The sequence below is a fragment of the Castor canadensis genome, chromosome 1, assembly GCF_047511655.1.
Source record: "Castor canadensis chromosome 1, mCasCan1.hap1v2, whole genome shotgun sequence".
NCBI lineage: Eukaryota > Metazoa > Chordata > Mammalia > Rodentia > Castoridae > Castor > Castor canadensis.
This window is the reverse complement of record NC_133386.1, coordinates 86220340-86233698: the sequence shown is the minus strand read 5'-3', so window position 1 is coordinate 86233698 and position 13359 is coordinate 86220340. Positions and strand designations below refer to the sequence as shown.

Sequence of the window (13359 nt, the reverse complement as noted above, 5' to 3'; positions counted from 1 at the left end):
CCCCTTATCTTTTCTCAGTGCCTGGAATTGAACCCAGGACCGTGTGGGCATGGGAGGGAAGCACTCTCGCATTGAGCCACATCCCCAGCAGTGTGAATACTTTCTGGTTGAACATGAAGATTTGGATGTGTGGAATTTAATGTACTTGGAAGAACATCTAGGCCATGACTTGGAATTTTCACCTGGCCTCCTGTCTAGATCATTGAAATAATTGCTATTTGTTTTCTGTCATTCTTTTTCTTTCTTTTCTTATTGAGGTGCTGTGGCAGGAAGTAATCACCTTGTACTTGCTGGGCAAGCACTGGGACACATGAACCATGCCCAGTCTGTTTTTTGAAATTCTTTGAGGTGCTTATATTTTGGACATCTGGGAAGATTGTGTGGCTACAATTTACATTGCAAACTACGCTGTTATTTTAGAATGAATTAAAAAGAGCCACATGTTTTCGAAAAAGCATGCAACATGAATGGTTTTTGTAGCCATACCCTTTCAATCAGATTTTGTGTAAAGTTTGGTGTCCTCTGGGTAATGGAACTTCTCCATATTTCTATCACCACCTTTATTGCTTATCAGAATTTTCTGTTTACCCTCTCCATAGACTATGAATAGAGGTCATTGTATTCATCTTTGTATCATTGGCCATTATACTGCAGTCTGATTGTCTTTACATTTTATTTGGAGGTAATTTTAGAGTTACAGAAAAGTTGAAAAAATGGAGACAGATGATCCAAAGTGTGTATGGCCACATGACTTTTTAAATTATAGAATCCAGTAAGAGGATGATTGTAGCATCTATGGGTGGCATAGCTAATGGTAATCAGCAGGAAGGTGCTAAAAAGAGGAGAGTTGAAAAATTGTGGATAACTTTGACAACGTGCTTTAACTTTAAACATTCACGGCTCAGAAAATATGTGGCACAAATTGTAGAGTGCCCCGGGTCTCAGCTTGGGGTCCAGGCTGGCTGATCCTCCCTCTGAGGGTCTGTGTAAGTTGGGGGAATGAAGACAGAGGCTTGGGCAGAATCCTCTAAGCTGGAGGCCAGAATCCTGTGCTCTGTCCTGCCAGTTGGACCCTGGAGTGGCGTCACCTCTTCTCTTCCCAGCTTTCTTAATGTTGCTCTGCAGGTGTGACACCACGCATCTGCACATCCTGGGCCCTAGGATGTCTGAAGATAAATGTCCAGCTGGCACAAATCTGTGTGACAAAGCTAGCAGAGCCACTGCTCTGTGTGTTCCTTGTTATTGGTGTCCTCCTCCATCTGATCCAGCTGTTTTTCCTCCACCAATCCCCGGGTTGAAGACAACCTGTGTCAGGTTTCTGTCCTGTTCATCATAGTGGACAGCTTCCTCTGGGACAGTCTTTCCCCTGCAGTTACACATGAGGCATCTCTAGAGGCATTTTTGCCATGGGAGGGAGACACCATTCATATATCACGCTGTCTGCACGGCTTGGGAGGAAAGTTTAATTACAGCTGCCAATCCTCAGAGGAGAAGTTCGGTCTCCAGGGTCTGCCCTTTTTCTCAGCCACTCAAGGACACTCCTGTTCTGTTTGTGTAGTCTCCTGTCATTATGACGTGGGAAACTCGCAGTACTTGTTCAACAAACCGTCTTGAGAGAAAAACAAAAACTTGAGGACAAGATGGTCTATACTTCCTAACATGATATGGCAAATTTTCAATCACAAAAGTCTGTCCTACGTCCACCATATCTCTTGTCACCATTTTTGTGACAGTGCGTCTCACTTCTGTAGACTCAGCCATCTTCTCTTCTCCCCATTGCAGAATCCAGTGTGTCCTCTGCCTCCTCAGAGAACGGGACATAGGGCACCTTTGGGTGCCTTGCCCCCTTTGCAGGATCTGGGAAGACATCAAACACTTACTAAGTCTTCAATATGGTGGTTGTGACCTCCATCTGTTCTCTGTAGCATCTGTCCCCAGGGAGAGTTGTCAGCAATGGCACAAAGCCACTAGAAAGACCTCTTGAAGCAAAACATGCTTGCTGCAGCTTAGGTAAAGGTTTTGGTTGTGTTTGAGGATCTTATATTCTGGGTGGAGTTTTGTCCATGTTCAGTTGTGCCTGCCTGACAGTCACCAGTGAGAAATCTGCTTCCATGCAGATGGTCTTCGTCCAATAAAAATGGTGGGAGTGAAACCGGAATTTTGGACCCAAGGCCCAAAGTCCTGAGATTCCACATACCACTTCAGGTCACCTGCCCCTAAACTCCAAGTAAAGAGGCATGGTGAAGTCAGAAAAAGGAGGTTTATTACACAGCTTGGGACATGTCATGGGAAGAGGCAGAGGAAGGACACAGCACATCCTCGGTCATCTTCCAGGTACAGACATGAGTTACAAGTTTAAATAGACAGAGAACTTCTTGTTTAGCTTTAATAATAACAAAACCTGCGAGTTTCCCATTAAAAATAAAGAATAGCATTTTTCTAGGCCATACATTGGATGAACTGTTTTCCAAGTTATTTTTTCATCCGCTTCTCAAATGACTTTTGTGTAGACAAAAATTGTGATTCCCACGTTATAAATAAGGAAATAATAACTAAATCATTTTCTGTGAATGACAGAGTGGACAATGGGCCTCTGACTCCAGATTTTTTTCTTATTACACTGGACCATGCTAGCTATATTCAAAAAGGACAATCAAAAACTCAAAAGATGCACATGGTGGAGCACCTCTGAATCCCAGCTGAATTCCATCTGGAGAAGAGAAAAATAAAAGCAAAGGATGGGGGTCATGGGTCAAGTTGGCATAACTCATTCCTAGCATGCAGAAGGCCCTGCACCAAAAACCAAAAAGCTAAAAACCCAGGAGCTGCAGCTTGGGGGTAGAAGATGTTCTTAATGAGCAAGGTTTACACTTAGATCTCCAGTAGCAAAAACAAACTAAATAAATACTTGAAAAATGTACCCTTACAAGTACTTCAAGAAAGTATGACATTGCAGGCAATATATTAATTGCATATCCTGAATTATGAAAATAATGATTTGGTTAATTGGTTACTTGCAGGGAAACAAGCATTTGGTTAACAACACTAAGAAGACAACAGAAACAATGGCCTAATCCCTGCCTCCCAGGGAACTGACTAGCTAAGGAGATGCAAGGCACATGACTTGCAAAATGAATCCTAAATTGTATCCTACACAGCACAACCACGGGGACTGTGAACTATAGGATGGATGAGGCTCCTCAGGAAGGCATCAGAACTGCAAGTCTTAAATGAATAAATTCATGACAACTGTAGCAGGCACAGACTGGCAGGGAGAAGGGGCAGCACATTCTAGATGTGGCACATCAGGAGGAAACGCAGGGAGGCAGCACAGAGAAAGGGGGGCCTCCAAGACTATAAGGAAGGGAGAGGACTGGTGCTGGAAAACTGAGATGAGAATGGGGAGACTTGCTAAGGAGATCACTAGACCTTAACAAGCAGAAGAAGTCATTGACAAAGTACATCTGCTTTCAGTCTCCCAGCAATGTATCAAATGCTTAGAAACAATGTATCAAATGCCAAGCACAGCACCCCATCCCTTCCTGTTTTCCCTGAAGTGCAAGTAATCAACAAACCTTGAATATGTTACCTCAGTGGCAACTTTCACATAATTGAAAATGGTTACTTCCAAGGCAAATTCTTCACCTCTGATAACAGAGTAGGGGAGGTTCAAGAAAATGAAACATGCTTGGAAGGCTTGTACCTGTAAAGAACACAATGAGCACATGTTTTTACTCAAGGACAAATGCTTCATAATATATACAATTAAAATCAGTCCTCAGGAACCCTCTGAAGCTTGTAATTCCACCTAGATATGTCCAATTGCCAATCAACAGAAAGCAAAGAACCTAATTCCAAATGAGAAACTGCAAATTGATTTGCTATTTGACATAATAACCAACATACTGCTTTAAGTACACACCAGGAACCAGGTTCTTCACAAATGTTCCCATTTAGGCATTGCACGTCCATAAAGGTGTTATACTATTTTATAGAAAAGACAACTGAAGCTCAAAGAGCTCTGAAACAGTACAAGCTCTTATTACTTTCCAATAAGGGAGCCGGAACTGGATCCCAACCTGTCTGACAAAGCAAGTTGCTCCTCTGTAACAGTGTATTGACCTCATAATCTGCTTTAAAAATCCCTGCCCAATCAACTAGTTTCATTTTACACTAGTATGGGAGATCTCAATGTGGCCAGCCCAAGGATGTTCTGCTCACTCCCTTCTAAATGTCCACACGCACATATGCCTAGGGCAAAGGGGTCACAGATGGTAAAAGTGCCCTCTATAGGTTTATGTGACCATTTGCAGGTAACACATGTTACATTGTCACAATGACTGCAAGGTGCTATTGACACTTAGTGGGTGAAGATCTGCTATACTCGGGATTGCCCCAAACAGTGAAGAATCATCTCAAATTCCTCATTATTCTTGAAAGTTCTTTAGATTCATGTAAAGTACCTGTTTATACTGTCCCGAGCCTTCAACTGCAGCCACTCCACCAGCCCTATTTTTGGGAAGTGTATTTGAGATAGGGCCTGGTGAATTATTTGCCCAGGCTGGCTTTGAAACGCGATCCTCCTGATCTCTGTTTCTTGAGTACCTAGGATTACAGGCAAGAGCCACTGGTGCCCAGAAAATCCAATTTATATATAAAACCAAAGCATTTCTCAGTACATGCTGAATTTCTCACAAACATAACTATTTTGTGAATCAAGAAAAGATTGCATTTTGTTTTGTTTGCAACTTCATCTAAAGTTGTCCACCAGAGCAGAAATACACATTCCTGCAGGTAGCATCACCCAAGATGTCTGAGATACTGAAATAACATGTATATCAAACCACACTTACAGCTGTTATACAGAGGATGAGTCTATGCGTGGCATAAACATTTAAATACATGACATCTAGAGCAACAATGTTTGACCACTTCAATTTAAAATACAGATTATGTTACTGTATATTTTTTCCCTTTTATTTCACCGAGTGTTTTATTTATAGCATCATATTAATTTTTGGAAACTACATTATGCTTTCTATAAACTTTATTCTTGGATGGCAAAGATGCAACACAAAATATCTCTTTTAAGTAGGGGGCTTGACATGTAACACAAGTGAGAGGTATTGGTCTAAGGCCATTCATGGTGCTATATTCCTCTTAGTAGCCGGAAAACTGAGGCCAGGCATGTTACTCAAGTGGTAGCATGCCTGCCTAGTCAGCACAAGGCCCCAAGTTCAAACCCAAGTACCACAAAAGAATCAAAAATTGGGAAATAACATGTGGTACCATTTGATCAACGACATATGAAGCAATGTCTACTAGAGAGACATCTTAAGACGTTCTACTTGTCCTGGAAAGACAATGGAAATACTTTCTCCCTCTTCAAGCCATTGGCTCTTACATCAGTTCAATAATAAACTTTTGTATCCAAATCTAATTGTGGACCTAGCACATTTACCAATTTAATATGCTTGCATTCTAACATTTAAAACAGATGAAAGGTAAAACCAAAGAAACTGTAAGGTAAAGTTTCAGTTTTGTAAAAATCTATTGAGTAGCTGAAACTTTCTAAGCTTAATGACACTCTAACATTAGTGAGAAACCCTTCAACATGCTACCTACCTCCACTGGAGCAGTTGATAGTCTAAGACCTAATTCTTCAGAGATCACAAAGGCAGTAGCCACCCAGGGAGTGACAGAATTAGGTACAGCAACTTCAAATTCTTGGTAAATCTTGGATCTGAAGTCAAGATAATATAAAAGCATAAAACCAATAATCACACATTTCAAAATAAGTCAACAAAGCCTAAAGTAGTTTTTGTACGAATTTTCATTCTCTATGTCATTTATTCATATAATTTCATAACCACTGCACATATAAAAAAGTAAATCCCAAATTCTCAAGAATAGTTCATAAGGTCAGAATACTGGGTACTGACCCTTACTCCAGGAAAAATTTTCTATGATGGTTATATCTTCAGAAGCACCACTATATTGTCATTACTGTTGGGTAGAGAATCAAGACCTATTTTCAAACTTCACTCCAATTTTGTTCTCTCAATTTCCAAAAAAAAAAAAAAACAAGTGTTCTGTCTGTATTGCTATCACTGCTGGGACATTTTTGAAATTTGACTCGTCTCATTTCAAGTATTGCTAAATGGTTAACTATAAAATTCCATGTAGATTTCACCAATTCTCTGCTCAATTCTCAGGTGGCACAGAGTTTATGAACTCAACAGAATTCCTTCCACCAAATGCACACCTTCTCCCTGTGGTCATGGGAATGTTCTGAGGAGTGGGGTTCACTGAGCAGCACTGTCACATAGTCCAGGAGATGATGGGGACTGTTTCCACTCCATGGCAACAAACATAATCCAGCTATTTTCCTGCCCATGAAAGCCATGAGTGCTCAAGGAAGTTAAAATCACCCTTCACTTAAAAAGGCCTATCTTAAATGCATATCAACATCCCACTTAGATTTCACCTCACCCGTGTTAGAATAGCTATGATCAAATATACCATATACCAGCAATAGCAAATGTTGATGATGATGTGGAGAAAAAGGAACCTTCACATACTCCTAGTGGGAATGCAAGCTTGTACAACCACTCTGGAAAACAATATGGAGGCTTCTTTAAAAACTAAACATAGATCTGCCATATGATCCAGCAATCCCACTCCTAGGGATACACCCAAAGGAATGTGAGTCAGGTTACTCCAGAGGCACCTGCACACCCATGTTTATTGCCATGCTATTCACAATAGCCAAGTTATGCAAACAGCCAAGATGCCCCACTACTGATTAATGGATTCAGAAAATGTGGCATTTACACATAATGGAATATTACTCAGCCATGAAGAAGAATGAAATCTTAGCATTTGCAAGTAAATGGATGGAACTGGAGAATATCCATTAAGCCAAGTTAGCCAGGCTCAGAAAGCCAAAAATGGTATGTTCTCCCTCATATGCAGACTTTAGATCTAAAACAAATGCAGTAATATTATTAGACATGGACCCCACACTAGGGGAAGGACACATACAGGAGGAATAGGGATGGATACGTAGGAAATCCCAAACTTGAAAGTGTTTGATGTACCCACTGTAGAGGAGCTAATACAGTAACCTTAAAATGGCAGAGGTCAATATGGGAAGGTCACCTGGAAGTAGTGAAGAGGTCTGGTACAGATGAAACATTTTGGGTTGTAATACACTTGTGTGTGGAAGCAATGCTAAGAATGTCTCTTTATACCTATCCTTATCTCAACTAGCAAAAAAGCTATGTCTTGCTTATTATTGCTTAAGTCTACACTTCAACAAAATTGGAGAAAAGGACAGAACAGGTTCTGTCTGGAAGAGAGGGGAGGTTGGGGAGAGAGAGGGGGTGGGAGGCAGGGGGCTGAAATGGCCCAAACAATGTATGCACATGTGAAGAAATGAATACAGAAAAAAAAGGAGTAAGTGAGAAAAAAAATAGGCCTATCTTGTCTCTGGTGACACTCTCCTTCCACAAGCTGCACATGGCTTTATTAAATAATATAGTTAAAGAATATCAATGTCATCCTGAAACAAAAACCTGTTAGTCTACTTAGTTCACCTTTACACTATATTTGTGCTTAAGCACTAGAAAGAAGGCAAAATCTAGTTTAAAATACACTAAGAAAAACCTATATGAAAAAAGTACTTTATAAATTTTTACACCATGTTTGTGTTAGCCAAATCCAAGTCTCTGGAAAATGCTTTCTGACACATGCATTGCTAACTGAAGAAAAGTCATGAATATCTAACAGAGATCCCTCACTTTCATCCACAAACCTCTCAGCGTACTCTGCAGTGTCATCTGAAAATGAACATGGTAGATGGTTAGGAAAACAGTCATTGGACAGAATGAATTGAACCTTGGTTTACAGAATGCTAGCACCTCTCAGCTGAATGGGATTTTTAGAATTTGTCCAACCCTCTCCTATTACAGATGGAGGCAGAGAACTCAAGTGACTTACCAAAAAACATATGAGCAGCGACTTCACAGCCAGAAATAATTTTTTTTTTTCATTTTTCTTTTACAGAAATAATTTTTAAGTGTCCCCTGTCACTATGACCAATAACTGAAAACCCACTTACACTCCCTTTCTTTAAAATTTTTAATTTGATTCTTTTTGTCATACTGGGGTTTGAATTCAGGGCCTTGCACATGCAAGGGAAGCACTCTACAATTTGTGCCGCGTATTTTCTGAGCCGTGAATGTTTAAAGTTAAAGCACATTGTCAAAGTTATCCACAATTTTTCAACTCTCCTCTTTTTAGCACCTTCCTGCTGATTACCATTAGCTATGCCACCCATAGATGCTACAATCATCCTCTTACTGGATTCTATAATTTAAAAAGTCATGTGGCCATACACACTTTGGATCATCTATCTCCATTTTTTCAACATTTCTGTAACTCTAAAATTACCTTCAAATAAAATGTAAAGAAAATCAGGCTGCAGTATAATGGTCAATGATACAAAGATGAATACAATGACCTCTATTCATAGTCTATGGAGAGGGATGATAGAAATATGGAGAAGCTCTATTACCCAGAGAACACCAAACTTTACCTTTGTGTAAAGGGGTATGGCTAGGAAAAACTTTCATGTTGCATGCAGTTTCAAAAACACGTGGCTCCTTTTAATTAATTCCAAAATAACAGCATAGTTTCAATACAAATTGGAGACACACAATCTTCCCAAATGTCCAAAATATAACCACCTCAAAGAATTTCAGAAAACAGGACTGGCCATGGTTCAAGTGATAGAGAGCAAGTGGAAGGCCCTAAGTTCTAGCCGCAGCACCTCAGTAAAGAAAGAAAGAAAAAGAAATACAGAAAACAAACAGAAAGCAATCATTTCAATGAAATGAGGAGCCCAGGTGAAAATTCCATGCCATGGCCTAGATGTTCTTCCAAGTACATTAAATTCCACACATCCAAATCTTCATGTTCAACCAGAAAGTATTCACACTGCTGGGGATGTGGTTCAATGGGAGAGTGCTTCCCTGCCATGCCCAGGGTCCTGGGTTCAACACCGAGCACCAAGAAAAGAGGAAGAAGAGGAGGACGAGAAAGAGAAGAAATTTTCCAAGCATCTTGCCAGGCTTTACTTACAAACACCATCAATAGAATCCTTTACAAGGTTTGCATCCGTCAATACCCAAAGACCACATTCCTAGAAAAACAATTTTAATTTTCTTCAAAAATCAAAGTTTCAAGACAATAAAAATTTAATAAAATCAAAATCAAAGTTTAAATGCTCTCTACTCATGGAAACCTCCCACACTCTGCACTCACTCTTGCTCATTTTTGAGGGCTTTTTTGTATATTCTCTCTCCCTGGATCTGTCTCTCTTTTATTCACAAACATGTGCAAGCAGACATTTAAACAGTCATTACAAAGTCAAAGAAAGTAATATAAAGAAAAGAAATGATTCCCTTAATGGCAATTCCTTAACCTCTCTAATGATGAATTTTTCATTTGCTTTTCAAACTGAAGGGAGAATTCTCTCTCCATTTCAGACAATACAAATGTAAGAGTGCACCTGAGCAACATATCTAATAAAAGTTAACATTTCATAATGATCATTAATTCTGAAAGTGTGTGAACTAGTAAAAGACACCAGTATCTTTTCAAATTATCAAGCAAACCAACATACCTGAAAGACAGCAAATGAATTCATGAACATGCCTAAATAATATCCTGTGTTGTAAACTTCCAAATCATGGGCCACCTACAAAGAAGATAAAACACAGTATGAATGGATTCATAGCAACCTGTTCTGCCTTTCACACATTTCTTTTAAGTAACTTATGTTAGACTTGGTCTTCATGCATAACTAATTTGAAAACAGAACAAATCAAAGAGTAATGAATATGCAAATGCTTGCTCATGATTCAATCCATAGAAATTACATTTCTTATTTAAACTTATTTTTACTCTGCCGACAAATCCAGAGTGCCCTTGAAGTTAAGTGTGGACTTGCGTTTTATCCAGAGAGAATTTAAATGTCACTGGTTAACAAGATCAACACGTATAAATCAACATTAAATATGAACTATGAGCTTGTAAGAGGTGAATGGCTACACTGGATGAAGATTAATATCAATTCTGTAAGATCTCAGTTACCTAAATTAAAAAAACAACTAAAACAGTCAATTGGCAAAAGAGGAAATGTAAATTGCTAATAAACAGCAAAATGTTCACGCCCATTGATAAAGTAATACAAATTAAACAAATAAGAGTTTTCAATAATGAGATATTTTAATGCATAACATTGTCAATGGTTTTTTTGTTGTTCTTGTTTTTGGGGTGCTTTTACTTTTTTTTTTCAGTTCTGGGGTTGGAAGTCAGGGCATACACCTTGACCCACTCCAGCAGCCCTTTCTTGTGATGGATTTTTTTCAAGATAGAATCTCCTGAACTATTTGCCTGGGCTGGCTTTGAACTGCAATCCTCCTGATCTCTGCTTCCTCAATAGCTACTATATGAGCCACTTGCACCCAACCCAATGTTACTTCTTTAAGAACAGTGCTCACTTTTAAGAAGAGTGGGTAAAACAGGCTAAAATCTAGGCATGGCAGTACATCCTATAATCCTACCATGTGGAAGGGTGAAACGTGAAAATTGTGAGTTTGGGGCCAGCCTGGATTACACAGCAAGACCCTGTCTCAAAAAACAAAACACAAAATGAAACAAAAGGCATGAAAGACACTCTTAGCGTATCACCACACACAAGTGACTACAATTATTTATAGCCATAGTTATAACCAAAATAGAAAACACTTCAAAATTATCTAAAGCTCTCATCCCATGGCATCCAACACTGTCAAGTCAATTTCGTAGTACTTTCTCTTTTCTAAAAGAATTCATTTTTATGGGTTTGATCCCCACAAATGCAATTTTTTATTTTTAACTGGAACATGAAAACAAAAAAATATACATATTAATGCGGTATCATGTCATGTTTCTATAGACTGTGTAACGTTTAGATCAAGTTAAATATACCTATCTTCTTAAATATGCAACACATTGCTATTATTTGTAGTCACCTGCTGAGCAAAAGCACACCAGAGCTCCCTGCTCCTATCAGACTGTAACTTAGTGCCCATGATCCACCTTTGTCCATCCTGCATTCCCCACCTCTGGTAAACACCATTCTGCTCTCAACTTCTATGAGGTCAACTTTTTAGATTCCACATGAGTAAGGTCACGTGGTACTCTATTTCCATGCCTGGCCTATTTCATTTAATGTAATCACCTGCAGTTCCAACCATGCTGCCACAAATGAGATTTAATTCTTCTTATGGCTGAATGATCGTGTATATGGTCCACATTTCCTTTATCCGCTCATCAGTTAAAGAACTTAGGTAGTTTCTATTTCTTGACTGTTGTGCATATTGCTGCAGTCAATGTGCCAGTGCAGATGACTCTTCACATGTTGATTTCATTTACTTTGGATGTATACACAGTAGTGGGATAATTAGATCTGCTGTAGTTCTATTTTTAATCATTGAGGAACCTCCACATTGTTCTGCATAACAGCTGAACTAATTTACATTTCCACCAAAAGTGTCCAAGTGTTCCTTCTCCTCCACATCCATGCGACCTCTAATCATTTTGAAAACAGCCAATCTTTGTAGGGTATAATTTCTGAGTACTGTCTTCAGTGTCTTAAATTAAAATGCAGTATGAAAATGAGTACAAACTCTGGGTGGTATTTCATTTAATTTCATATATTTTGGGGGTACAATATGATGTTGATACACGTACACATTGTATAATGATTAAATCAAGGTAATTAACATATCCATCTCCTCATATTTTTACCATCTCTTGTTATGAGAACATTTAAAATCTTCCCTCTTGGCAATTTTAAGCACACAGTACACTACACTATTATTAACTATTGCCACCATGCTGTCCACTAACCCTCCAGAACGTATTCTTCTTACTTAGCTTTAGGAGGTATTTCTCACATAAGACAGAGAAGTCCTAAGCCACCAGCTTCCTTCCAACATAACCAATGGACCTACAGATTCATTTTTATTTGAAGACTCTGCTCTTCATTGACTTTGACAATAGACTTCCTTTAAATATTTAAGTAATACAATAGATTTTTTTCTCATTTAATATGTATTTTTATAAGTAATAAAGCTAAACTCATATTTTTCTTTTAATGTCATTAGAGGCATTCATCAAATTCACACTTTTGTCAACAGCTACAATCCCAACTAAGGAGTCAGGCTGTGTCACAGAGCTCCTCAGAGAAAGTTTCTCAGATGGTTCAGGACTAACTCTACTCCAAAACAGCTTTATCTAAGAAAGAGAGAAATCAGCATTTATTTCATAAAAGTACTATTTTCATATCTTACCAATTCCAAATCAATGACTCAAAATCTAACAGACTCTACATTTGCCTTGGAAATTTTAAAAAGTATAAAAAACCCTTCTCTGAGGAAAGGAATGGAAAAAAAGTTCACTTTCATGTGTTTCCAAGTCATGAAACATCTCATGGTTGTATAAATCTGAATTTTCCTTCACTTCTCTACCTTTTCTCTTCCTTCTCTCCACTCCCATCTCTTGGTCCCCAGCCAGTGATGAACAGAAAATAGACACATCTAGCACATGTGGGGAAGGCTAGACTCCAAGAGAAAGAGCTCAGAAGCAGAAAGAAACTGCAGGTGTTGCTGACTTTGACTTAGGAATGAATACAAGAAGAGCTCCCTGGGGGCTCCCAGCACTATATGGGGTGTGGGGTGAGGGGAGTTCTTTCTAAGGAGGGAGTGGTCAGACCAAACACTAGTCAGGCTCCATGCTGTATGTCTCCATGGCTGCCTGAACTTGTGGTCATTACATTCATCAATGCATCATCTTACTAATACTTCATAAAGACCATCGATCATTTTATTACTGAACCAAAGGACATTGTCATGAGCCCCCTTCCTATGGAGCACTTTCTTTCCATGCAGCTCTAACAGTTCCCTGCACCAGTGACTGAACTACCTGACAAACATGGTCTTAAACTTCCCCTGAATTTGACTAAACTTGACCTGAACTTCTCCCTGGCTGCAGCCCCTGACCTCCCTTTCCTGAGAGCATTTACTTTAGAAAACATGAAATTGCAAAGTCCTTCTCTGCCCGAGATGCTAATCTTCCCCCAACCTCTTGCCAATTTTAAAGCCCAGAAATGTCTTTCCCAATAATATCAAGAAAGACAGCTGTTTTCCCAGTCTCTGTGGAGGCCTAACTTCAATAAGCCCTGATTCACAAACACAGAGGACTGACCACATTGACCACCCTCCCCACAATGTCCTCCAGCACCGAGGT

The 13359-nt window shown here is 39.2% G+C and overlaps 1 protein-coding gene across 1 annotated transcript in view; it reads right to left on the bottom strand.

Annotated features, from left to right (window-relative positions):
- Positions 1-7698: 7698 nt before the first annotated feature.
- The window catches only part of Cd109 (CD109 molecule), a 254922-nt gene continuing 249261 nt past the window's right edge, over positions 7699-13359 (bottom strand). Inside the window, exon 31 of the mRNA XM_074079291.1 lies at positions 7699-7841. Coding sequence (XP_073935392.1) covers positions 7838-7841 — 4 coding nt within the window. The 3' untranslated portion in view covers positions 7699-7837. The remainder of the gene's footprint in view (positions 7842-13359) is intronic.